This window comes from Peromyscus californicus, unplaced genomic scaffold (assembly GCF_007827085.1).
Source record: "Peromyscus californicus insignis strain IS unplaced genomic scaffold, ASM782708v3 Scaffold_12__1_contigs__length_115047231, whole genome shotgun sequence".
Classification (NCBI taxonomy): Eukaryota; Metazoa; Chordata; class Mammalia; order Rodentia; family Cricetidae; genus Peromyscus; species Peromyscus californicus.
In genome coordinates this window covers 73,245,553-73,273,374 of record NW_026294413.1, presented here as the reverse complement: position 1 = coordinate 73,273,374, position 27,822 = coordinate 73,245,553, and the positions used below count along the sequence as shown (strand labels likewise).

The 27,822-nt window shown below is 36.4% G+C and overlaps 2 protein-coding genes across 2 annotated transcripts; both read right to left on the bottom strand.

Moving 5' to 3' along the window:
* Window positions 1-8,099: 8,099 nt before the first annotated feature.
* On the bottom strand, window positions 8,100-9,026 carry LOC128108006 (olfactory receptor 4N5). Its single transcript, XM_052734332.1, has one exon. It carries the CDS (start codon window positions 9,024-9,026, stop codon window positions 8,100-8,102), a length of 927 nt encoding a protein of 308 aa, XP_052590292.1.
* A 16,137-nt stretch (window positions 9,027-25,163) lies between these two features.
* LOC128106959 (olfactory receptor 4L1-like) lies at window positions 25,164-26,093 on the bottom strand. Its single transcript, XM_052732331.1, has one exon. It carries the CDS (start codon window positions 26,091-26,093, stop codon window positions 25,164-25,166), a length of 930 nt encoding a protein of 309 aa, XP_052588291.1.
* Window positions 26,094-27,822: the final 1,729 nt, after the last annotated feature.

The following is a 27,822-nucleotide window of genomic DNA, read 5'->3' as shown; positions in this document are numbered from 1 at the left end:
AACAAGATAGCCTTTAGCTTTATCCCCTTTTTTCATCTCTCACAGATCTTTCCAGCTTAGACTATTGATGGGACCTAGACCAAGCTCAATACCAGGTTAATGTTGACAGAGGCCATCTGCACCAATAGCCCCTATCTGGGACCCTTTGCTCAGTAAGATAAAGCTTAGAAGTAAGTCTGTCCCATCTCAGATTCCATGGCATGATCCCAGCCCATGGTGGTCCTTCTGACAATCCTAACTGGGTCATGCTTACTTGTTATCCACAGCTCTTGCACCTAACCCCTGTCTGGTGGTTCAGTCTAAGGGATTACCCTCCATTGCCTGGCCTAGGACTAGAGTACAGAACACTATTAGTGCAGGGGTTGGGAGTGGGGAAGTCCCTGCAGATGTCATAGCAGGCAGGGAAATGAACCACAAAGAGGAGAAAAGTAAATTTCAGGTCAGTCTAACTTAGCAGGTCTAGATCAAACTTCAGGAGTTGGATGCCACGTGGTTTATTGTTAGCATATTAAACACAGCATAATTTGGAAAAAAAGTTTCCTGGTATAATACAATCCTTGGTACATAAGGAAGAATAATTACATCAAAACTCAACTCAGTGTACATGTCATTTCTTCCAAGAAGATGGCTTCTAGAGATAGGCTACCTGTATTAACTTAAGGGCCTAGGGAAGGATCTGGTTTCATCTCAGTCATACAAATAGTGTAGAGATCATTTGGGCTATTAGCCACCCCTGCTCCTGATTGGAGGAGTTTGCGGGAGCCCCTGGAAATACAGATAAACATAAGAGTCATTTAGATTACTAGCCACTTCTGGTCTTGATTTTGAAAACTTTACATGGCCTGATCCTACAGATAACTCTGATTACCAAGCTATTAATCATCTCTAATTCCCAGGTTTTGGGGTAGGAAAAACAGGTTTTATGTCCTTTCCTTGGAGAGGACAATTGTACATACTGAACATTCCGGTTTCCCTGGAGATTTGTGGGCACAAAGACCTTCATGCTCCCAACATCTCCTCCCTTATAAAAATATTTAAAAAAGAAGATAGTGGTTGTAACAGAGGCCAAAGTTGAATGCATTGCATCTATAGCTAGTCTAATTAATATAAGCAAGCTTAAGAGAATTATAAGAATAGTTAATAGAGGACTGAGGAAAGGGGAAAATCATTTAACCATGATGGCCATTTGAAGGTCACCTGAGAGATTTTGTCTCTTTATGTAAATCATTAATTTGACTATCAATAGTATGGGGAAAATCTGACACATTAAAGCAGCACATGCCAGAAAATTGTTAACTGCCAGGATGATACCTGAGCAACAAACAATCTATAGTAACTCTACTTTGTAAAACTGTGGTCCCAGACACAAAGCCCTTGATCTGTAACCTCTCCTGTCTATAAAATATGCTAGGACAAAGGTGGCACTAAACTTGTGGGTGTAGCCAACCAATGGCTGATCTGACTTAAGGCCCACTCCAGAGATGGAACCCATGCCTGACACTACTCAAGTGACCAAGAACCAGAGACTATATAGCCCAGAGACCTAGGGTAAAACCAAATACAACTGATATAAAAAATGTAACAATAAAATGATTCCTAATGATATTCTGCTATACCCAGAGATTAGTTCTTTATTCAGTCATCATCAGAGAAGCTCCCTCCTGCAGCAGATGGGAGCAAATACAGAGACCCACAGCCAGACATTATATATATACATATATATATATGTGTGTATATATATACATATATATATATATATATGTATAGAGAGAGAGAGAGAGAGAGAGAGAGAGAGAGAGAGAGAGAGAGAGAGAGAGGGAGAGGGAAAGGGAGGGGGAGGGAGGGAGGGAGGGAGGGAGGGAGGGAGAGAGAGAGAGAGAGAGAGAGAGAGAGAGAGAGAGAGAGAGAGAATGGAACACAGCTTGAAGTGGGATGTCTCCATCAAATCCCTCCCCGTCAAAGCTCAGGAAACCCTGAGGAAGAGGTAGAAAGTGTAAGAGTCAGATGATAGGGGACACCAGGAAAACAAGACCCTCTAAATCAACTGACATGGCTCAAATGAAGCCACAGAGACTGAAGCAACAACCACAGAGCCAACATAGGTTTCCACTAGGTCCTCTGTATATATATTAGAGCTTTAGTATTTTTTTTTTTTTTTTTTTTTTTTTGGTTTTTCGAGACAGGGTTTCTCTGTGTGGCTTTGCGCCTCTCCTGGAACTCACTTGGTAGCCCAGGCTGGCCTCGAACTCACAGAGATCCGCCTGGCTCTGCCTCCCGAGTGCTGGGATTAAAGGCGTGCGCCACCACTGCCCGGCGAGCTTTAGTATTTTTTTTTTTTTTTTTTTTTTGGTTTTTCGAGACAGGGTTTCTCTGTGTAGCTTTGCGCCTTTTCCTGGAACTCACTTGGTAGCCAAGGCTGGCCTCGAACTCACAGAGATCCGCCTGGCTCTGCCTCCCGAGTGCTGGGATTAAAGGCGTGCGCCACCACCGCCCGGCTGAGCTTTAGTATTTTAATAGGACTTCTGAGTGTGTGAATGAATGCCTTCTCTTGGGGGGCTTTTTTTGTGTTTGTTTGCCTTGTCTAACCTTGATGTGATGGTTTTTGTTTTAACTTATTATATTATATTTTATTTTGTTAAAAACATTTCTAAAATATAATAAGATACTTTCGAAGAAAAAAGTGATAATTACATTAATCAATGCTGTTTTCTCTCATCTGTAGATAATATATTGCATGTGACCACATAAAATATTTACATATACTCATATGCATGAAATACACACACACACACACACACACACACACACACACACACACACACACTCTAGAAATATTGGAAAGCAAAAGTTTGACACAGAGAAAGGAGCAGATTAACAGTAGAGGAGAAGAGGCAGGAATGAAGAAGGAGAACGCAGTGTGATGAGTGCGGCTAAAGCACATGATACACTTGAAAGACAGTTTCATCATAAATCTAATCACTATACACAGAGAATATGCCTTAGTAAAAATGAAAAAAAAGAAAGAATTAAAATGAAAAACAATACGTTATTTATCTCAAATATCACTCTATAGCTTTTCTGAATCACAACATATAATCAGTTAAGGAAAAGAAAATTATGAATAAGTAAATATTGAAGCAATATGTCAATACTGCCCAATTTTTATCATTGAGCTTTAATGAAATTTATCATTTTTATCACAGATGATAAACTAGACAACAAGGAACCTTCTTATTCATACATTGCTATAGATATGTTGTCTTCAGAGTCCTGCTAATTCATAAACACAAGTGTATGCTCCAAAAATTCAAGCTCAAACTGTAACCATGAATTCTTGAGTCTGGAGTGGACTTTAGGAATCACAGTGTGGATTATTTGTTTCTTGTCACAGGATGTACATGTCCAAATTCTAATTGATCAAATTCATTCCCCATGAACTGAATAATATGTATTTCATTCAGTCACAAAGCTAATGTGAAATGTCTTACCTTTTACTAAAATGCATAATTGCACTTTGCTCTCCGTGCTAGTATTTAAAACTACTGATTCTGGCTGAGAAGTAGCCTCATTATCATGTATGCAAAGACATTATGAATATATATTTATTGTCCTCATTACCTCCAGTCAAATATATGATAAATGTTTGAAGGTTTTTTTTTTTTTTAAAGAAAATTGGAAATTGGAAACTTATACAAAAGACTGGTGGTCTAGCCTGACCATGGGGGATTATTCAAAAGAGCATGTTAAGTTTCTCTTGGATTCAAAGAAAGAATTTCTGTAGGTCAGAAATTCATGAGATCATGTGAATTTCTCTAAAATGGATAAACAAAATGTGGTACATATACACAATGGAATACTACTCAGCAGAGAAAAACAATGACGTCATGAGGTTTGCAGACAAATGAATGGATCTAGAAAAAAATCATCCTGAGTGAGGTAACCCAGACTCAGAAAGACAAACATGGTATGTACTCACTCATAGGAGGATACTAGATGTGGAACAAGGATGACTGGACTGCTACTCACATCACCAGGGAGGCTACCTGGATAACAGGACCCCAAGAAAGACACGGGGATTGCCCAATGACGGAGAAATGGAAGAGATCTACATGAACAGCCTGGACATGAGTGGGGGTATTGAAGGGTGAGGGTCGAGGGAAAGAGAGCTTGGGGGAGCAGGAGATCCCAGCTGGATCAACAACAGAGAAGGAGAACAAGGAATAGGAGACCATGGTAAATGAAGACCACATGAGAATAGGAAGAAGCAAAGTGCTAGAGAGGCCCACAGAAATCCACAAAGATACCCACACAACAGACTGCTGGCAGTGGTCGAGAGACAGCCCGAACTGACCTACTCTGGTGATGGGATGGCCAAACACCCTAATTGTCGTGCTAGAAACCCCATCCAACTACTGAGGGATCTGGATGCAGAGATCCATGACTAGGCCCCGGGTGGATCTCTGGGAGTCCAGTTGGCGAGAATGAGGAGGGTTTATAAGAGCGAGAATTGTTGAGACCAAGGTTGGATGAAGCACAGGGACAAATGGCCAGACGAATGGAAACACATGAACTGTGAACCAATGGCTGAGGGGTCACCAACTGGATCGGGCCCTCTGAATGGGTGAGACAGTTGATTGGCTTGATCTGTTTGGGAGGCTCCAGGCAGTGGGACCGGGTCCTGTGCTCATTGCATGAGTTGGCTGTTTGAAACCTGGGACCTATGCAAGATCGCTTGGCTAGGCCTGGGAGGAGGGGACTGGACCTACCTGGACTGAGGCTACCAGGTTGATCTTGGTCCTCAGGGGAGGCTTTGCCCTGGAGGAGGTGGGAATGGGGGGTGGGCTGGGGGAAGGGTGAGGGGGGCCGGAGGGGGGAGAACAAAGGAATCCGTGACTGATATGTAGAGCTGAATTGTATTGCAAAGTGAAAATGAAAAATTAAAAAAAAAAAAAAAAAAAGAACACATTGCCTGGGAAGCTCTAATTGAAGTGATTGCATCACTAAATCAACCTGTCAGAGATGATAGGCTTGATGAAGCTTAAATTCACTTGTTTTAGCTACATCTGAAGGTTTATAATAAATGTAATAGCTGAATGTTTATACAAATAAAATCAATATACAAAAATATATCATGCTTACTCTTAGGGTTATAAGAAAATTCATACATAATTATTTTTAACCTAGAGAAAAAAATAAATATCTTTTTTACAGTGGGAAAAATGAAGTGGGAGCTAAAACATAATAACTTTTTGATGAATGGTGTCTTTTTTCCTATTTCAAAGATTCTGGTTGGTTTGGAGTATTTTGTTTGTTTGCCTGTTTGTTTTCTAAGAAAAGAGAGCAAGAAAGGGCATGGAGTTGTGTGGGTGAAAAGGTAAGGAAGATCTGGGAGCAGCTGGGGGAGGGAAACAAACAGTGATCAATATAGAATATACAAAAAGAATTTTTCAGTTAAAAAGAAAAATAGAGGATGTGGTAGGAAAATGAATATGACTGAAATCCAAGGATAAAGATGTGTGAAAATGTCAACATGAAACCTATTATTTTGTATGCTAAACTAAAAGTATGTAAAAATTGATGAAAAGGAAAAATAGTCTTCAATAAATTAATGGATGTTTGGAATCAACGAATCCAAATTTATGATTTCAAATTTTATGCATAACTTCACAAAGATTCGACATTAGCACAGCATGTAATGGGCTGGTGAGATGTCTCAGTGGGTGAAAGCATTTGTCACCACGCCTGACCCCTTGAGATGGATCTCTAAGACTCACATAGCAGAAGAGAACAGACTATAGAAAGTTGCCCTCTGACCTCCATATGTACACACACATAACATAGTCAAATATATTATAAAACACTTTTTAAAAGACAGAATAGATTGTAACCCGATAGCTTTGTGGTTCAACATCGCAGTTAAGTAAGTAAACTTTGAAAATCTAATAATGATTTAAGATGATTTTTTTCATTATTTTTGTTTTGAGACAGGGTCTCACTATGTAACTCCACTAACTTCAAACTCCCTGGGACTGTCCTGGCTCAGCTTCTCTCTCAAGCACCATCAAATTACAGGACTATGCCACCAAATACAGCTTGAAATGCACCTGCTTTATGTTTCATTTCATTGGCAATTTCTCTGTGGCTTTGGAACAATTGTAACTTTCTTGAAAAAGCACAAGGAATTGGGGGTTTAAATAAATAATAAATACATTCCCATATTTATTTCTAAAACCCAAAGATGTTGCTAACATATTTCTTACTCTGTATCAGTATTGGATATTTAAATTTTTATTTTGTTTTATTGTAGTTCTCATGATACTAGAGATTAAATCTAGGGTGTTGTATATATCAGGAAAGCATTCTACCAATTGAGTTACCACTGAGTCTGTTTAGCCAACATACAGTATAGTATCATTTGTGAGGTACAAACATGGTGTGTGTGTGTGTGTGTGTGTGTGTGTGTGTGTGTGTGTGTGTGTGTTGTGTGGTTTCCATGTCCTTGCTATTTTAAGCAGTGCTATAATAAAAATGAGATAGCAGATAACTGGAAATCCTAATTTCATTTCCATTGAACGTGTGCTTGGTGGATGATATAGAAAGTCCATATATATATATATTTATTTATTTAAAGAAACTTATATTATATTTTGTAAAGAAACCATATATATATATTAAATTATAAACTCTAAACTATATTTTTTAAAGAAACTACATATAGTGATGATGTAAATCTATATTTTCTCTCAGGAATTAGTATTATTTTTTCCATAACTGTTACATATACTAGAATGAAATATTGGCAAATTGATAGAACTCCACAATGAGATTTATAAAACATGAATGAAAAAATTTTGATCCATGAACTGGCAAGTTTTCTCAGTAAGTAAATGCACATACTAGCAAACCTAATAATCTGAATTTGGATCCTAGAATTCACATGTTAGACAAACGGAATAAAACTCTTAGTTCATGAGCTGAAAAAATCATTATTGCTAAGATGTCTCTACTGCTCAAAAGTGTCTTGAGATTCAAAAAAAATTGCTAGCAAAATACCAACGAAATTATTCAAGTAATAGAAAAAAACTAACATTACTGCAAGATCAATATAGTAGAAAGAAAAGTGGAGTTTTAAAAACATAAACTGCTTTATGATATATTCTGGTAAATATTACAATTATTCCACTTTCCTCTAACTAGTAAAACTAAGTATTATGTTCAGGAAAAAAATTTATAGCAAGTAACATTCCATTTAATTATATTTTATTGCTCATACATAGTCTTTTATACAGAATTGTCAGTATTTGTCTTAAATCAAATATAAAACATTGAATAATCTTTATATATTTCAATGGTATTTTAAGATTTCAATACTTAGCCGGGTGGTGGTGGCGCACGCCTTTAATCCCAGCACTCGGGAGGCAGAGCCAGGCGGATCTCTGTGAGTTCGAGGCCAGCCTGGTCTACAGAGCGAGATCCAGGAAAGGCGCAAAGCTACACAGAGAAACCCTGTCTCGAAAAACCAAAAAAAAAAAAAAGATTTCAATACTTAAAGTTATCTAAAATATTCTAAAATATAAAATATTTTGTTCTTATTCATCTAGGTTAAGTTTTGCTACTCTATATTCCTTGACTATGTGGTAGCTATTCTAATCCATTTATGTTTTTCAGATGTGCCTAAACCTTCAAATCTTTGAGTTCCTGTACTTTCCATGATGCTTATTTTGTTTTATGATTGTGCTTTGTTTCCCCTAAATACTCTTAATTTCAGTTCAATATCATTCAAGAAGCTGCTTTACAACCAAAGCTAAGGCCATCTCTCCAGTCTATAGCTAGCATAATACTATTCTGAAAACACCAGAGCACTGATTCTGGTGAGATTTTTCAAGTTCAGTAGTTTGACTTGACTTCATTCTCTTGAATATAACCCTGGGAGACCTAGAATTGTACCTGTCTTATCCACGTGCTTAGAATAGCATCAGAAAACTAGAAGTATATAACACAATATTTGCTAAAGAACTGATTCAATCTGTGCATAAATACAGTTTAATTTATTTAAAGAACATTTTCTCACTTTTTTGTTTTCTCTTTCTTTTATCCAGTCAGCAGACCACATACTGATTTAATAACTTCCTCATAGAAGATTTCACTTCCTGGTTGCGAAGTGTATAGATCACAGGATTCATCAAAGGAAAAATGACTGTGTGGAAGAGAGAAACAACTTTGTCAGCTTGGAGAGCCCGGAAGGGGCGGGTGTAGATAAAAATGGCAGGCCCAAACATGAGAAACACGATGATAATGTGGGTGGTGCATGTAGAAATAGCTTTGCTCTTCCCTTCAGAAGAGTGTCCTTTGACATGGTACAGGATGACAGCATAGGATGACAGGAGACCCAGGAAGCATAAGAGGCTAAGCAGACCACTGTTAGAGACCATCAGGAGCTCTACTGCAAAGGTATCAGTGCAGGCTAGCTTAATGACCTGTGGAACATCGCAGAAAAAGTTATCCAGCTGGTTTGGGCCACAAAAGGGCAAGTTCACGATAAGAGCCACTTGTACAATGGAATGAGCAAAACCCCCAAGCCACAGAGCCAACAATAACACATAACAGACTCTAGGGTTCATGAGAGTGGAGTAGTATAAAGGGCGGCATATAGCGATATAACGATCAAAAGCCATTACAACAAGAAGGAACATTTCTCCCGCTCCAAGAAAGTGCAAAAAAAATAGCTGAGTGATGCAGCCTTTGTAAGAAATGACTTTTTTCTCACAGAAGAAATCCACAAGCATCCTGGGAGCTACAATGAAAGAGTAGGAGGCATCCAGGAAGGCCAAGTTTCCCAGGAAGAAGTAAAGTGGGGCTGTGAGTCCAGGGTCCGATCTAATGGTGAAAATGATAAGAAAATTTCCAGGAAGAATTATTACGTAGAAAACTGAAAGTAGTGCAAAGACCAGGAGTTGAGTATCTTGAGATTGGGTCAGGCCAAGGAGGATGAATTCTGTTACTACTGAGCTGTTATTGGTCTCCATCACTTCCTAATCTATAGAATAAAACATGGTATGTGTTATGCATGCCTTTTCTCTGTTTCAAAGATTAAATCTACATGAAAACAATGTTTGCCATAACCAGTGCACCACAGCTAAAGACAGCTATGTTAACCCCTGTCTTTCCTAATCCCCACTAAGACACTGTTCTTCTATAGGTACTCTCATTTTCATTTCACTACATGCTTGTACATAACTGTAATTTTATGAGGATGGACCAAATTTCACAGCTATGTCAACCATTCCTTTTGTTTTATTTTTTTTTCCTGTTGGTGATGACTCAGTCTTTTGCTAGAATATTTGCTTGATTTTTGTTCCTTCTTTGTATCATCATAGAGAAAACTGTATTTGAAATTGTTTCTCTACTTCAATTCCCATGACATGCTTCCCTTTTAGTTCATATTTCCTTTCTGAATTATTTAATTGCTGATTCCCATCACATTGTTGTTTTGTTGCCCACGTGCATTCTAACTTCCAAGCATGTTGTCAGGATCTGAAATAAAATCTGTACCTTCACTTCACATACAGGCATCCTCCTAATTAAATTTCTGACCAGCCCAAACCTACATGTATATCCTGTGCCTAAATTCTTCTTATTGCTTTTCCAGGTGCATTTGCTTTTGATTTATCTTAATATACTTACTCCTATATCTCAGAATGGTACCCAGATGATATATTTTCCAAAAAATTTTTGGCATTATTGTACCTCTAATCAGTACATGGAAAAGTTATGATGATCTCAACTCATAAAACAGAGTAGGAAATAGACATGAAGAAGATATATTTAATATGGTTCTTTAATAATTGAGAAAATTGAAAATTTGTTATTAATTTTAAATATATAATGAGTTAACTTTTTGGTTATCATTGAGAAGTGATAGGGGAAATATGTATTCATTTGTTTAAAGATAAGGAAATTAGCCGGGCGGTGGTGGCGCACGCCTTTAATCCCAGCACTCGGGAGGCAGAACCAGGCGGATCTCTGTGAGTTCGAGGCCAGCCTGGGCTACCAAGTGAGTTCAAGGAAAAGGCGCAAAGCTACACAGAGAAACCCTGTCTCGAAAAACCAAAAAAAAAAAAAAAAAAAAAAGATAAGGAAATTATTAGTGTTTCATTAATTATTGAGATTTTGACACTGTTTATCAAAACATTCTTTCTCTTGTAACTTTTGTCCTAGTAAGAGTTATATTTGTTAGAGAAATTTATAATTTAATTTTCATCTGAATACTTTTTTCAGAGTAGAGTGTATCCAGTCCAGAGATGTGCACATGAAGATCCATTTTTACATAAAATAATGGAACTTCTATCTCTATGTCTAAAATAATCTTATTTTGTGCAGTAATATATGATGCCATAATTTTAAAAATTCATTTTGATATGTAGTCATATTTTTGTGGGATTGTGCATACTCCATTGTTAGAGTATATGGCTTAAAAGACAGATTAACATTTATTACAACAAATAACTGTAATGTCGCATTAAAAAATGATGTCCACAGACTTGAACTAAAAACAATATTATGCTACAGTTACAGATGTAAGCAATTTGGAAATAGAAAAAGCAATGAATTGCTGTTAAGTGTTAAAACATAAGTCACCTGAAATAGTATGTGTTTGAAAGGAGATAGTCACAAAATGAATTCATGTAAACTCTCCATAATAGAGCAGTTACAGAAGCAGAAAATTGATTAGGGTAAGGCCTGAGATGGAGGTTTACAACATATATGAGAGATTTCATATGATGAAAATAGTATAGAAATGTGGACAATTCCTAAATATATTTACAGTACACTTAAATTGTGAATTCTTATCAAATGCTGATTATGTTAACATGTTTAACATTGCCATTTAATTTTGAGGAGTAATTTCAGAGAGGATAGATTTTTGTTTAAAATATGGCATAAAGTATTAATAATCTTTCCATAATAGCAAGAGAAAGGAGGAAAGAAAAGAGAAAAGTCAAATTGGTAAGTCCCTAAAGAGAATTCATGAGAAATTCTGACATCGTTTTACATTACTTCACATATATCTGAACTTATAGGTGATTAATAACATGCAAGTAACATTCAGATGTTATGGCACAAGTTTGTGAAATGTGTGGGCACATATTTGGACACACCAACACATACTGAGAAGCATACAATCACATACTTAAGAAATGAAAACAGACTGAAAGAGCAAAAATCTCTGATTCTCTTTGAACTCATTGAAGAGCTTCTTTGCCATTTATTTATTTATACATCTGTTGACCATCACTTTTATACCACACCTGCCTGTAAAAATCTCTCAGAAAAATTAGTTCAAAGCCCTCTTTCCTATTTATACATTGTGACATTGCAACACTGATGCACAGTTAATCATCTCAGTCATCCCTGGATTTGTAATTTGGAAACTTAAGAGTGCCTGAGGGTGGCCTTCCCCTTCCCTCTTTCTTTGCCTTTTTTCTGTGTCCACCTTGGTCCCTCTTGCCTATCATATGGAAGGAAGCCTGTGTTGTTATTTAATATCTTTGACCAACCTCTTGTCTTCTTCTCTTCCCATTTCTGTGTTTGTTTCAGTGACTCCCAAATTGTGCTGATCCCAGTAATTGAGAACAGAGGTGTAACAAATGGACATTTCTCTGTACAAAATAAGTTCAAAGGGGAGAAGTCTGAAAAAAAAAAGGAACTGCAAAGGAACAAGTGTTTTATTCCAGTCAGTTGAGATGATGAAGGATTGTTCACGTAGGCTAAGGTAGAAGTCTTAATTCTTAGCCATTTCTAAATTTGCTTGTTTCAACTGATGAAAAAAAACAAAAACAAAAACAAAGCCAGGCGGTGGTGGCACATGCCTTTAATCCCAGCACTCGGGAGGCAGAGCCAGGTGGATCTCTGTGAGTTCGAGGCCAGCCTGGGCTACCAAGTGAGTTCCAGGAAAGGCGCAAAGCTACACAGAGAAACCCTGTCTCGAAAAACCAAAAAAAAAAAAAAAAAAAAAAAAACAAAAAACAAAAAAACAAAACAAAAAAATAATAATAATTGGTATTGAAAATACATGTGCAGAACACACAGCATTGTTCCCCTTTCTCAGAGTTCATTTACATAGGCAGTCAGGATACACTGCGTGCACTCATTCCTGAAGCTAAGGGTTTTGGAACAACATTTCTCTCCTAGCATCCTGTCTCGTTCTTTATCATCTTTGTGGGTTCCTTCTTTCTCCATTTCATCCCTGACAATTCTGACTTTATTTCTTGTACTCTTTTACATGTGTTTTTGGACTCATTGCTTATCTTTATTTTTCTTGCAATGTATTCCTCCAATTCTTCTGTCAATTTCTCTAATCCTCTCATTTTTCTATATTCTTTCAGCTATTATTTTTTGCTTTGTTCTCTGCACTTACCAACTAATTATGTTCAAACAACAATTAGTGATAAAAAGAAGCCATGAATTTGAGGAAAAAAAAGAGCAAAGAGTTCTTGGAAGAAGGAAAATTAAGGGAGAAATGATGTAATTAAATTATACTCTCAAAAAATAAAATAAATAATTAAAATGCATATACACAAATTCTTCTTTAGATTATAATGCCTGGCTCACCTTACCCATTAAAAGGAGCAGTAGGCACAGTATATACTTCCAAAATGTCCATTTTGGTGGGTTTATTAATGATTAGAAATGTTTCTCTCACTTGTCAGTGCTGAGCCTTTTCTTCTGAATTTTCTCCACTTTGAAATGTTTTAATCCAACATGAATTACTCTCCATCCTCTTCCATATTTTTCCTCTTTCTAACTCATCTTGGAACAAATGATGGTCTTTGTTCACAAAATACAGCTCTAGTTATTATATTTGCTAAATAACATATTTTATGTGTAATTCAGTCACTACATAATTTTAGAAAAGACATGGGCTTTTTTTGTTTTGTTTTTTTGGTTTGTTTTTTGTTTTGTTTTGTTTTGTTTTGAGACAGGGTTTCTTTATGTAGCCCTGGCTGTCCTGGAACTCATATTACAGACCAAGCTGGCCTCAAAAATAAGAGATCCACCTTCCTCTACCTCCCAAGTGCTGGGATTAAAAGTGTGTGCCACTACCATCTGGCAAGACCTGAATTTTTAGAAGTATGCAATTACATCTAATGAAGGAGAATGGATTTATCTGCTTTTCTCAAAAGTAGAGAGCATCAAAATAAAATAGCATGATTAGCAGTCAGTGTCTAAATTGCCCTACAAAAGAATTCAGTGATGAGTTAAATTATACTACAATATCATGAATGGATATATTAGTTGAGATTCTGTGATTGTCCTGGTGTTGACTCCAGGATCTCAGACAGATTTATGTAAATATGTGATTATTTGACTAAATCACTCTTTCTTAATTTCAGTTCTCCAAATTTGATCCTTACATTATTCTATGCTATGATCATGTATAAAACAAGAAACAATTCACATAAGCAGGAATACAAGATAGATATAAAATCAGTGAAATTCATTGTGAGACTAAGTTTACTTACATTTTCTGATACAATGTGATTCATTTTGGCTCAGAATTAGGAGAGAACAGTCATTTGTATTAGACTCAAATTAAAGTTAAGTTTGGGAATGCCAAAGATATTGTTATTGCACCTTGTTTATAATAAAATGTTAGCCTGTTTAAATTAATTCTGGGCATCAAATGTAGCAGGAGTATTATTTCATGAGAGGGTAAGCAGTAGTAAGCAGCTGAATTTAGTGGTCATTCTTACTCTGCTCTCACGAATTTCAAGGCAAAATAGTCCCAGAAAAAATATACTTTTCTATTTCTTATTTCTATGTATTTTTTTTAAATATAAATAATGACAATATGACAATAAAGTTTCACCTTAATAGGAGTCCAATATTTTCAATCAAGTAGCTATCCTTTTCCATCAACTAGAAAAAAAAACCAACTGATCATGTAAAAGCTTTCTTTAAATGTGTTTTCTCATGTTGGTAAATCTGTAGATTGTGAAATCTCCTCTTTACATTTATGATGCAAAACAAAATGTGCTTGGGGATTTTATTAGCACCTATTTAATACAAAAGGGAATTGATAGAGCAACAACTCAAGCAGGTGCAACAACCACAGATCCATTTGAAATATTAATCAAAGAAGATGGCATCTAAGACCTCACTGTTCTTGATAAGGCTTTAAATTTTCCAATTATCACTGATATCTGTAATGGTCTGGCACTTAAGTTCACAAGGGAAGACAAACAAGATATCCATGCATGTAACAACAATCTATTCATGTTTTTGAAGACGTTAATAAAACTTAGTTAATAAGATCTAGACATATATTAGGTGAAGAGACAGAAAAATTGTCCTGTACCATGTATCATTTTTAAAAGATTTTATTTGTTTATTTATTAAATATATATAGTATTCTATCTGCATGCATGCCTGCATGCCAGAAGGGGGCACCAGATCTCATTACAGATGGTTGTGAGCCACTATGTGGTTCCTGGGAATTGAACTCAGGACCTCTGGAAGAACAGCCAGTGGTCTTAACCTCTGAGCCATCTCTCCAGCCTCCCATGCTTCATTTTTTAAGGAATAATGCTCTTCAATAGAAGACCTTTATGGTACATTGCAGTCCAGTTCTTCTTGGAGTGTCCTTTTAAACAAAAGAATACATTATTTGTTTTAATATTGTATTAACATATAATTGTTTTTGGTTTTTATATATCTATTCACTTTAGGATGTGTGATTCATGTGTTTCTTTTTCTCAGTTAAAGAGTAGTGGATGTTTTGTTTCATTTTGCTTTGTTTTAGCTTTGGGTTTTTTTTGCCTATTGGATCTTTGCCTGTTTGTTTAGATTTTTGTGCTTGCATTTTTGTGGTTTTCTTCCTTGTCTTTAAATAAAGTTTTTTATTTTTGTTTCTTGGCCTTTGCATTGAGAGAGAAAGAAGGAACATAAATTAGGTGAGTAAAGATATAAGGAGGATCCAAGAGTTGCTGTGGGAGGAAAAATATGATCAAAATATGTTGTATAAAAGCAATTTGAATAAAAAGTTTAAAGTAGTACATAAAAGCAAAATATTAATACAAACTTTTTGTTTTAGTTTTTCTTATTAATTTAAATGAATGTGAATATTGCTGAGTGTTTCTAACATAACAAATATAAATTTAATTTTATGAGATAAATGCAATGCACTCAGATATAGCTTTATTTAAATTTTTGTCCAGTTCGGCCACAGATACAGTAATGTTTAAAAGTGAATTAAAGAGGCAAGAAGACTAGGATCATTTTTAGCGTTTTTTTTTTCTCATGAAACTGTATTTAGATGGATAACATTTCTCCACTGAAAATAAATAATTCTATGCTTATATCACTATGCTTGTGTGAAAATACACGAAATAAATCTCCAGAAATAGTGATTTAGAAGCGCAGAATAAAAAATGTAATGAACGAGCAGAAGAAACACAATGAAAGACAAATATAAAACAAATACTTAGAACCACCCCTGTGACTTGTCCTAGGAACACGTGTCCCTTCTGCCTCCGGACACTACCTCTTGCGTACTATCTTAGCATAGGTAATGCCAACTTGTGCTGCAAGCCCCACCCACTTCAAGAACTCTCGCTTGTCCCCAACCCCATATGGAAAGTTTGAATTCCTACTCATTTCCACTAACTTCACTCCACACACCCCCTCAGCCTGTGCCTATCTAGTCCTTTCCCAGAGCTCCAGTTTACATTGCTAACTCCACCCACCTACCACACTAAGAGCCCCCTGGCTTGTTCCCACCCCTAACCTAGAAACCTTGACTCCTCCCCAGATCCACTCCACTCATTCTAACCAGCTATTCCTACCCCTATCAGCTTTGTGTTCCTGGTTCATTCTATGAGTAGACACCAGACTCTGCTCAGCCAGCAACACCCACCCCCTCTTCCTAACACCACCCCTCTCTAGGGAAGGCCACTAAGACCCACAGCAGCGGCTCCAACCCTAGGCTGACCAGAAGACCAGGTATCCAGCACTGCTTTCTTCTCTTCTCCCCTCTTTGCCCTTCTCTTTAAATAGGGGTCCTAGAATTGCATTGTCAACTCCACCAGTGCCCCGTGCCTGAGTAAAGGTTTCCCAGACTCCCGAAGACTGACTGAGAATCCTATTATGCTACATAAGCTCTCTTCCTGAGCTTCAAAATCTTGCCTAACCCAAAGTGAACCAGGACTACACCTAAAACCTCATTCCGGTATCAACACTGAATTGCTCAAAGATTGATTAACCTGCTTCCCCACTCCTTGCCCTACCCTAATTGCCAAATATCACTCAGGTTCAACATCCAGTGTCCAAGCTTAGCCTCTTCAGCCATGTGCATGCTGCCCTTAACTTCTAGGCTTTGACCACTATTCATATCCTGTGAACTAGGACAGATCCCCACACACAAATATTTTCATTCCTTATGCCCTTCATTCACCTTCCAGGTTCAGCCTGGCTTCATCTGCCCACCTTTCTAAAGCCCGATATCTAGCCTGCATTCCAATCTCGTGCCTATCCTTGTCCGGTCAGCCCCATCTTCATAACCTTTAATGTTCAGGCTTGGATCAAGGCATACATCTTGCCTTCTAGTCAAGCCCACTGAATCTACCTGACTTCATTATACCCATGCCATGTTCAACCTTCAGGCCCAACCCAGTCTACACATTCTATGGTGTCTATCCCAACAAGCTGTACCTATATCAGACATAAAACTAACAAAAAAGTCCACATGCTCAGGTTTCATTACAAAAATACAAACAACATGACAGAGAAATAAAGAATATTTGCCCCAAAATCTAGCAACCCAATATGAAAGTTCTACAAAAATTACCCAGATGAAACCCCAAAGATTTTTTTTAAAAATCACATAAACTTCATCAAATAATTTAAAGAGTTCAAAGAAGACTAATAGAAAAAAATTGAATACCCATACATGAGTAAGCATAATTAAAGCAATCAGATATTAGACAGAGATTTCAAAAGCATTTACTGGAGAAAAGACAGCATCTTCAACAAATGGCATGGTGAAAGTAGATTTCCAACATGTGGAAGAGTGAAATTCGACATGCATGTATTACATTGTACAAAATTAATTCAAAATAAATCAAATACCTCAATATGAAACCTGAAACATTGAAACTGTTGGAAGAACATAGGCAGTGACCTACATGATGTATGCATAGAAAATTACTTTGTGTGTAGGACCACACTTAACTAGAATATTGATGCCAAAATTTACAAGTTGGATTGCACAAAACTAAAATACTTCTGTATAGGTACAATAGAGTGCAGAGTAATCCCACAACCCACACAATAAAAGAGACTCTTTGCCAGATATATATCTGATAGAAGATTAGTATCCAGAGTATATAAAGAATTCTAAGAACAGAGAGCCAAACAAATAAATGACTCTCAAAAGTGGGCTTGGGATCTGAACAGAGAATTCTAAGAAGAAAATTGGCTAATAAATATCTAAAACCTTTTTCCATGTATAACTAACCAAACAAATTTTTATTCAAAATAGGCAAAACACAAAAAATTACAAAAAGTAATATTTTGGGCTGGAGAAAGGAATGAGACCAGCTCAGAGACTAGCAAGAAAAATGGTTCCAGAATTATAAGAGTCCATCACAGTGGGGAAATGTGGCAGTTAGTAACAGACATGATGTGTATAGCAGAAGTAGAGGTCTGATACATCTCTACCCAATCTACCCACATGCACAAAGCAGAGAGAGCAGACTGAGAATGGCTCTGGCCTTTAAACTCTCAAAGCATGTATGTAGTAACATCCTTCTTTGACAAGCAAGACTACACCTCCTGAATCTCTACAGTCATACCATCAACTATGGGCCAAACTCATATGCCCAAGAATATTAGGGACATCTCATTCAATCCACCATACCACATATTTATTTTTATGGCTAATGGTAATGAAATTGTTTCACTTATTCCTTTTTCAGTTGTCCACTTTACTGGAAAATAAGTTTTTACACTATGTCCTCATAATATTATAGATTTCATTTTAATCTGTTTTAATGCCTCCAAGTTCATAAATGTGGGTTTTCTCTCTTCTTTTGCTTAATTTAGCTAAGGGTTTGTCAATTTTGTTTATCTTTTCAAAGAACCAGCTAATTTCTATATTTTCATGTGTTTATTTTTGTGTATATCTGTTTCACTAGCTTCTGGCATGATTGAAATTGTTTCTTCCCACCTACTAGTTTTAAGTTTAGTTTTCTCTCTTTTTTCTGAACCTTAAGATATATAATAATAATATACATGTGTGCGTGTGTGTGTGTGCGTGTGTGTGTGTGTGCGTGTGTGCGTGTGTGTGTGTGTGTGTGTGATTTCTCAAATGTTTTGATGTACTTAGTAATATAAACTTGCAACTTAGGATTTGTTTACTACAGATTTCAGGGGGTTGTGTCACTTATTTTATTCAGTTATAGCTTTTTAAAAAAATGTTTTTTGATTTCTTCAATGACATGAAAGGTGTAATCCTCCACGAGTGCTTTCTGTAGATTCTATTGTTGCTGGCATCTAGCCTTAGTTCACTGTGGTAAGATGGGATGCACTTTCAGCTTTCCTATATTTTTTGAAACTTGCTTTGTGCCCTAATATGTGTGGAGAAAGTTTTATGGAGGCAGCTAAAGATTTATCATGCATTTCAATTCAATCTGCTAGTTTATGACTTTCTTGTATAATTGTGACCATTGATAATATTCAGAGTTAGTGTAGAAAATGTGTATTAATCCATAATTTTGTGTTTTCTAGATTTCTTTTAATTATCCTGGAATTATTACTTATACCCGTGGAGTTTTTCGTTTGTTTGTCTCTTTGTTTGAACCAAATTATTCCTTGTAGTACCCTCTGTAGAGCTGGCTTAGGTGTCATTAATTCCTTTAGTCTTCTTTTATCATGGAGAGTTTTCACCTCTCCTTCAGTTTTAGTAGATTTTTATAGATTAACAGAAATGGCTTAATTTAAGATATAAGAACTAGATAGCAAGAACCTTACCAGGGCCATACAGTTTATAAGTAATATAAGTCTCTGTGTGTTTAATTGGGTCTGAGCAGCTGCGGGAGCTGGGTGGACACAGGAATACTCCAGCTACAGGTTTTTGTTTGTTTGTTTGTTTGTTTGTTTTTTAGATTTTTTTCTTTTTATGTAGTGTCATTTGGTTGGTCTGTTCTTTTTTTTTTTTTTTTTTTTTTAATTTATTTTAATTTATTTTGCAATACAATTCAGTTCTACATATTGGTCACGGATTCCCTTGTTCTCCCCCCTCCCGTCCCCCTCACCTTCCCCCCAACGCCCCCCCCCCATTTGTGTTGTTTCTTTTTTTTTTTTTTTTTTTTTCCCCTTTTCTATTTTAATAAAAAGGAAAAAAAAGAAAAAGGTTATAGGCTGAAGATGATGCCCCAACACTGTGGAGAAACCTCAGGTGACTGTCCAGGCAGCTGGCTGTTTCTGTCAACTCACAAATTTTTTGGAAGTTGCTTGCATGCACTTTCTGTTTTTATTTTTGTTAGCTAATATTATTTCCTTCTTGGGTCTCTGAGGGAGTTGAAGATTAGTTAGTTATAGTTGAAGGTTAGTTAGTTATAGTTGAAGATTAATTAGGATAGAAAGTGAATTAGATACATTTTGGACTTAACAAAATAGGATAGATAATGAAATTATTTTCTCTGAATTTGTCAAATACAAATGGACTAGACATTGGTCTGTTCTTTCACAGCATGGACTACATCTTTCCCGCCATTTAGATGTTTCTATCAGGTATTATTCTGTTGGGACTGTCTTCATGAGTGATTTGACCATGTTTCTTGAAGCTTTTAATGCTTTTTATTTTGTCATTGGTTTTAGGGTTTTAAATATGATATGTCATGGGAAGCTTCTTTTCTTTGCTTTTACTTTCTTATCTTTTAAAGATTTCTTTTCTTTTAAGTATGTATGTGTCAGGGGAGTGTGCACACATGGATGCAGTTCACTAATGAGGCCCAAAAATGATATCAGATTCCATGGAGCTGAAGTAACTGGTGGTTGTGTGCTAGGTGGGTGGAAGGGGCCAGAATCTGGTCTTCTGGAAGAGTGGTACATGATTTTAACTGTTGAGCCATCTCTCTTGTGAGAAAAGATTATTTTATTGCTCTAATTAGTATTTATTAGCTTCTTGTACCCAGCTGTGCATCATTTTCTCTAGATTTGAAATTTTTTTCTTTGTGATTTTATTGAAAATATTTTCTATGGCTTTGATGTTGTAATCTTCTATGTTTTTTGCCCATAATTCAAGTATTTGGTCTTTTCATGGTGTTTTGCTGTATTCCATTAGTATTTGTTTAATATATCATAGACCTTCACTGAATGATGCAATTATTCTACCTTTTCTGCTAGCCCCAATACTCTGTTTTCAACTTGATCCAGTTTATTGGTGATACTTCCCACAGAACTTTATAAATTATGATCATTTTTTGTAAATTATTAATCAGAAAGTTTTTAAAAATTGCTTCCATTGCCATCTGTTACTGTGGGATTAATAAGTTTTGGTGAATATATGTTATCCTGTTTCTCTCTCTCTCTCTCTCTCTGTGTGTGTGTGTGTGTGTGTGTGTGTGTGTGTGTGTGTGTGTATGTGTGTGTTTCTATGATGGATTTCGTACACCTGTAGTTGGTTTGTTGGTTGAGTTTTTCTCTCTTTTGAATTTTTCTTTAGTTCAAATTTTCTTCTTTCAATGTGATTGCTTATGGGCTCAGAATAGGATTAAGTTATATTAGAACTGAGGTATCATTTTCTATGTTGGATTAGTATTTAGAGTCGGAAAAACTATCTTCAGAAACTCGTGCACTCTTCGACTCATTCCTGCTCTCCTCCTTGAATGTGCAGCTTGTGCCGTGAGTTGTGGTATTCCCTGTGAGCCTGTGTCAGGTCAGGCTATCACCATGGGTCTATGGCTTCCACTTCATGAGTTGTGGAATGCCCAGCATTTATAAACCTTACATCTGTTGTGGGATATTTGACCACACCATGTGAAAGCCACCTTCTGATTGGTTTAATAAAGAGCTGGATGTCCAATAGCTAGGCAGGAGAGGATATCTGGGACTTCTGAGCAGAGATAGGAACTCTGGGAAGAATCTGAGAGGTGGAGAATTCACCAGTGGGACACTGGGAAGTCGGATGAACAGTATGGAGGAGAGGTAACAAGCCACATGGCAGAATGTAGATGAATATAAACTGGTTAACTAAAGAAATGAGAGCTAGTTGGGAACAAGCCTAAGCTAAGGCCAAATATTCATAATTTAAGAAGAAGTTTCTGTGTCATTATTTGGGAGCTGGTGGTCCAAAGAAAGTCCAACTACATACGTCCAGACAGCTTGACTTCTTTGTTCCACAGCTTCTAACGTTACAGCTCATGGAATGCCCTTCATCCATGTGAGCTTTGCCTTGCATTAGATACTGTTACAACCATGGATCTACAGCTTCTGCTATGAGTTGTCAAACTCTGAATCTGTGGGTTTATTACTGTTCAAATTTTGACATCATGTCTCCACAGCTTCTACCATGTGTAGTATAATTGCCTGTATCAATCAAAAACTTCACCAAAGAATTCAAGAAATTTAAACAAAATACAAGGAAACATCTTAATGAAATGAACTAGAAAAATCCTAAGAACTAATGTCTGAGTGATGCCCAAGGAAACATGGTTGATGGAAATAATGAAGACAATCCAAAATTTGAGAATGGATTTCAATCAGGAGTTATAAACATTGAAGAGGACTCAATTTGAAATGAAGATAGAATTGAAAACCCCAATAGCTCAACTAGAGACCTCAAAAAATCTTACAAATAGGTTGAATAAAGCAGAAGATACAGAATAAGATCATAAAATAAAATAGAGGCTCTAGTACAAATAAGCAAGAAACATAAAAAATTTAAAACAAAGGAAAAAACACAGGAAATGTGGAAAATGATGAAAAAATCAAAGTTTTGAATTATAGCATAGATAAAGGAGAAGAATCCCAAATCAATGACATAGGTCAGATTTTGAACAAGATCATCGATGAAAACATCTCAAAACTAAGAAAAGACATACCCATGCAAATATAATAGTCATACAGAACACCAAAATAGATAAGATCAGAAAAAAAAATCTTCATGGTGTATCACAGTTAAAACTCTATGTATACATACCAAAAATGTATTGAAAGCTGCAATTGAAAAAGCACAAGTCATATATAAGGGGTAATCCATTAGAATAACCTCTGAAAGAGACTTTGAAATACAGAAGAGCCTGGAGCAATGCATTCCATGTCCTAAAACAACACAATATCTAACCTAGACTAATGTATCCAATCCAACTATCTGCCATGATTGAAGGAGAAAAAAACTTTCCACAATATAAGCAGTCTAAAAATTTATATCCAACAATTCAGACCTGAAGAAAATACTAAAGCATTATTTCAGGCTAAAAAGAATAATGAACATAGCATAGAGACTGTGGAAAGAAATAATACAAAACCATAATTATTAAAGCACAAAATACCACTGAGAATACAAAATACAATGCTAAAATCAACAATACAGTAATTGCAATAAAACAATACCTTTCAATAATAGTTTTAAATATTCATGGCTTCAATTATCCAATCTGAATAACTGATACACTGGATGTGGCTTGAGCATGTATGAGACCTCAAAGCCTTAGACTGTGTAGAAGTCAGAAATTATAAAGGGAGTATGACTGGCCCAGACAGAAGCTCAGCATCAGCTGTTAACTCCTGCCCTTTTGCATTAGGATTATCTTTCTAAAGATAATCTGTGATTTGTTTTCCCACATTACCTGGAACCACTATATTTTTGAAGATAAATTGAACACACTGCTCTTGTGTTATTATCATTTACACTTGAGTGTATTGTCTGAACATGGTAGAATTGTATAGATCCATCTTCCCCTTGTTCTAGTCTAAACACCCATAGAATTTGTGTAGGAGTTGTATTGTATTCCAAATGTGTCACAGTGATTCCCTGTTACCTTAGCACATAGGAAATTGCAATAATTGATTCCAGGTCCCATTAATACAGAAGAACCTTTTTCCCACTCAACATGTTTCTTGAGTGTGGCTCCCAGATATTTGCCTAGCTTGGTGTTCAGAATCTTTCTCTTTCATCTCTCCTTTCACTCATTGTCCTGTTAAGTGTCAGATGATGTTGCAGCCAGATAGTCAATCCTAGGGTTGGGAGGAGAAAATCTCATCCTAGAGGCTGCAGAGAAGAGTACTCTGCTTTCATATAAAAAATATTGGGGTGATTGCTTCTATCTGTAGAATTCACTAGGACACTAGAAGGACCCTAGCCCTTCAGTAACTATCAGGACCAAAAATGGTAGATGAATGGCCACTTATAGTTCACAGAGCTTGTTTCCATATAATGGACTCCTTATGCTTCCATTGGCCACCCTAGATTTCTGTCCTTCCATCTGCCTCCCAGTTCCAACTGGAGCCAGATTTTAGGTAATAGTAATGCATAAGTCAAGGACACTTGCCCATTTCCACAGAGCCACAGGATTGGCAAGACAGGGACCTGTTGAATGTATAATCAAATGGACAACAGTCCTGGTCCCATTCAGCGAGAATGACAGGCCCTGACAGTGAAGGAACTCTGGTTCCAAAGAAAGATTTGAAATATAGATCCACCTTTCCTCATGTTTTTATTGAGTTGTTCTAATAGTAGGGGACTTCAGTGAAGTCACAGACAAGGGACCAACCAAGGGAGATTTCTTTCCTGTTGCAATTTTTGAAGTGTAATGCATGCATAGAGTCATTCACTTGCATTTGGTCTGAATCAGAAACATACTAAGATGATCACATAGTCCATATTGTACTTTTGTGATTTGTTGTTCTCGTAGGTACCACAGTGTCTTGGCCTGCAGGGATTGACAGAAGAACTTGTTCATAGCCCAGATTTAGTTTTTTGAGTTAGCACTGGGTCATTTCCTTAGGAAAATGTATTTTTAAATTGCTTAGAGTTCATCCTCCATCAGAGTGGTTTGTTTATGAGAGACAGGTCCTAGAACTTCAATCAGAAGCAGGGAACTTAGGGAAGGACAGAAGCCCTCTTTTTTGTTCTTCCTTGTTGTGAGATATTTGATCACATTGAGAAACCCAAGAGTGTTAATAAAGTCAAACTTGGGTCAGATGGCAGAGCCAGCAACTAGATGACAGGAATTAGCCATAGAGAGTATAGAGAAGCCAGGAAGATGAATAGAGAGATGCACAGGAAGGAGCAGGAAGGGACTTGGAGTTTGGCATTTTTTTTCTGTTTGGCATGGCTGGAGAGATGCTTTTCTTGCTGGGTCTCTGGCCAAAAAGGAAGATCAGATGGTTGCTTCTCAGCCTCTCTGAGCTAGCAGGTTTTCACCCCAACATCTGACTCCCAAGTCTTTATTGGCAAATAAGACAATAGAGATTTAGTTAAAAACTATATTTGGTGGCAGCCACAGAGCCTCTGCTGGCAGGACCAGAAATCCACAGGCTGCAGCCTGAGTGGCGGGGTGTTGACGCTGGGGCCACAGAACTGCAGATTGTATTTAAAATATTTGTAGATTCATGTGCAGCCACTAAGTTGATGTAAAACAAAACTCCCTGATAGTTTGTCTCAAGCTAGGCTGGGGACTTTGGCACTCTAGACAATTGTGTCTTTGAAGAAGATACTGAGTCCTCCTTAGAGCTGGCCATTGTCATTGAAAGTCTGAATAACAAATGGCTTCTACTGCTAGGCCTGACACAAAGCTACCCCCATTAGAACTGTGTGTCAGTTCTACATGCATTCATAAATATATGAATGGTGCCATATTCAGTGTCAGGTTTTTACCATAATTTGTCTTATTTACCTTGATTTAAGGAAAGTTTTCTTTAGATTTGCTGATTCACACAAGAGGAAAAGTTCATTATTGGAAAATATTCAAAATAAAAATGCTGAAAAGTAACATTAAACCATCCTTACCAGTGAAACAGAAATACATTTGTATAGATTTCTCTTTATTCATGTATGATACAAACATAAAAGTAAAATAATGCATTATCCATTGTCTTTAATTTATCTAGCCATGCTATTCAAAGGCTAGGGTAATTATGCACTGCTCAATCTATAAGTTCTACACAAAATTAACTTCTTTCATCCACAATTTTCTCATGGCTTTTTTCATCTCCTGATTTCTCAGTGTGTAAATAAGAGGATTCAGTAAAGGAGTGATAACAGTATAAAGTACAGTAAGGACTTTACTGCTCGCAAAACTGCCAAATGGCCAGGCATAGATGAAGATACAGGGTCCAAAGAACAGAGTGACCACAATTATATGGGCAGACAATGTGGACAGAGCCTTGGAAAGCCTGCCAAGTGATTTGTGCCTTACAGTAACCAGAATGACAGTGTAAGAAACAAGCAAGAGGATGAAACAGATGAAAGACAGCAGCCCACTGTCAGCAATGACAAATAACTCCAGAGTGTTTGTTTCAATACAAGCAAGCTTGATCACCAGGGGGAGATCACAAAATATGTTATTTACAATGTTGTGGCCACAGAAAGGCAAGTTCACTGTCAATACCATCTGGCTCATGGTGTGTATGAAACCAATGGTCCAGGAAAGTATTACAAATATATTCAGCAACCTTTGACTCATGATTATTCTGTAGTGCAAGGGTTTGCATATGGCCACATATCTATCAAAGGCCATGACTATCAAAAGTGTCATTTCAGCACCCCCAAACAAGTGCATGAAGAACATCTGAGCCATGCAGCCCCATACAGAGATGCTCTTGTGTTCTGCAAGCAAGTCTCTGATCATCTTGGGTGTTGTGACAGTGGAAAAACACATGTCTAAAAGCGAGAGATTTCCAAGAAGAAAGTACATGGGAGAATGAAGGGTAACATTAGCTGTCACTGTGACTATAATAAGAGTGTTGCCCACCACAGTAGCAAAATAGATCAAAGAAAATGTCACAAAGAAGAAAGTTTGAAGTTGCCAACCTCCAGAGAATCCCACTAAAATAAACTCTGTCACAGCTGATCCATTTTCATAATCCATTTATTCCATTCAGAAAGCTTCCTGAAGTTCTTAAAATACAAGGAGGTGAAAAACAAAAGCAAGCCAAGTTACTGTCAGTATGTTTACAGTTTTATTATTTGTTGATAATATCAACTGATGATTTGGAAACAAGAAATGTTTGACATATCAACATATCAGAGTATAACTAGAAATGATTTTATGCATCACACCACTTTAAAACAATATTCTTGTATAAAATAGAAAGCATTTGAAAGAAGAAAGTTCTATCATTTTATCTTATCAAATGATATATTTTAATCAATCTTCATTTTTCCCATTCATTTGTTCACATAGAAATAAAAATAAAGATTAGATGGTAATCATTGTGAACATTTCCCTAAAACCATAAACTTTCAGATTAAGTAGATGATTCTGTAATTTATTGGATAGTTTTAAAGCAACCATGTCAGAATTCATGTATTATCACATAAACACAGTGGTTTATTTACAAAATTTCGTCCTTACAAACTCCCCCTTCAGAAAATGAATTAGACAAAGTAGTAATATGATTTAATAACAAGACTTAAGCTGTGTGTAGGGTAGGGCATACCTTTAATCCCAGCACTCTGAAGGCAGACAAATCTCTGATTTAGACTAGGTCAGCCAGGGCTATACAGAGAATCCCTGTCTCTAAAAACCGAACAAAAAGACTCAAATGGGCATGTGAAGGTTCCTCTAGTGAACTGTTCCTTTGTAGAAAGTTGAAATCTACTAAAATGTTATGATTTGTGGAATATCTGTTTACTGTGGAAGTGGAACCATGGTAAGAAATGATATTGGCAATTTCAGACAGCTGATATAAATGAAAAATTTGTTATATAAATTAATGACTTGCATGCTGTTACTTTACCTTGACTCATTCTTTACCGGTAGGATCAGTCTTTTCAGTCTTTGGGTTCTGGTTTAATGACCCAGAAAAGTAACTTTGTAGTATCAGAATGTCAACCAACTGCATATTTACTTTATTGTAAATACTGATGAACAGTGTTCAATAAACAGTTTTATATTCCTTTATAAAAGATTAGATAGTAATAACTGATTATTTTGTCTCTAATATATCAGGGTCTCCATTTCATTGGATTCCTCACAGTTAGGTGATTCAAATATAAAAGAAATGTAGATTCATAACAGTAAATACCTTACCCTATATTTGTAGTGATCAACAAAGACTATCTAGTGTTTTTTAAACAAACAGACACAAGTTAGAAAATAATTTGTACATGGAAACCAATCTTCAAATTCATTAAAAATAATTTTTCCTTTTAATCTTTTTTGACATTGTATAAAAAACCCAAGAAACACAGTCTCGTACTCAGATGGTTTTACACTTATGTTCTCAAATGCTTCATTGCCAGTTGACAAAGAAGCCTCTTGTGGTAAATGTATGTGTTTGCATCTGTAGGAGCAAATTACAAGGTGTCTCAGTTTCCATGTCTAGATTCTGCTTGTGTTACAATGTTTAATGCTAAAACTATCTTAACTAGGCTTTTCAGACATCATTTATATTTTTGTGTAATAAAACATTATTAATTACAGTAAAGTGATTGCTAACAGCTAAGCTCCACTCTACATATTTAATGGATGTTAAAGGTGTTTAGTGCTCATAGCAGACATATGATACATAAGTATTATTGTTGCCATATATATATATATATATGGAAGCTATGATGTACCACTTATTGACACTTTGACAATTATAGCTAACAAG

Bases quoted from the DNA above. Each gene is read 5' to 3' on its own strand.
- LOC128106959 (XM_052732331.1), bottom strand. From the start codon at position 26,093: ATGGATTATGAAAATGGATCAGCTGTGACAGAGTTTATTTTAGTGGGA.
- LOC128108006 (XM_052734332.1), bottom strand. From the start codon at position 9,026: ATGGAGACCAATAACAGCTCAGTAGTAACAGAATTCATCCTCCTTGGC.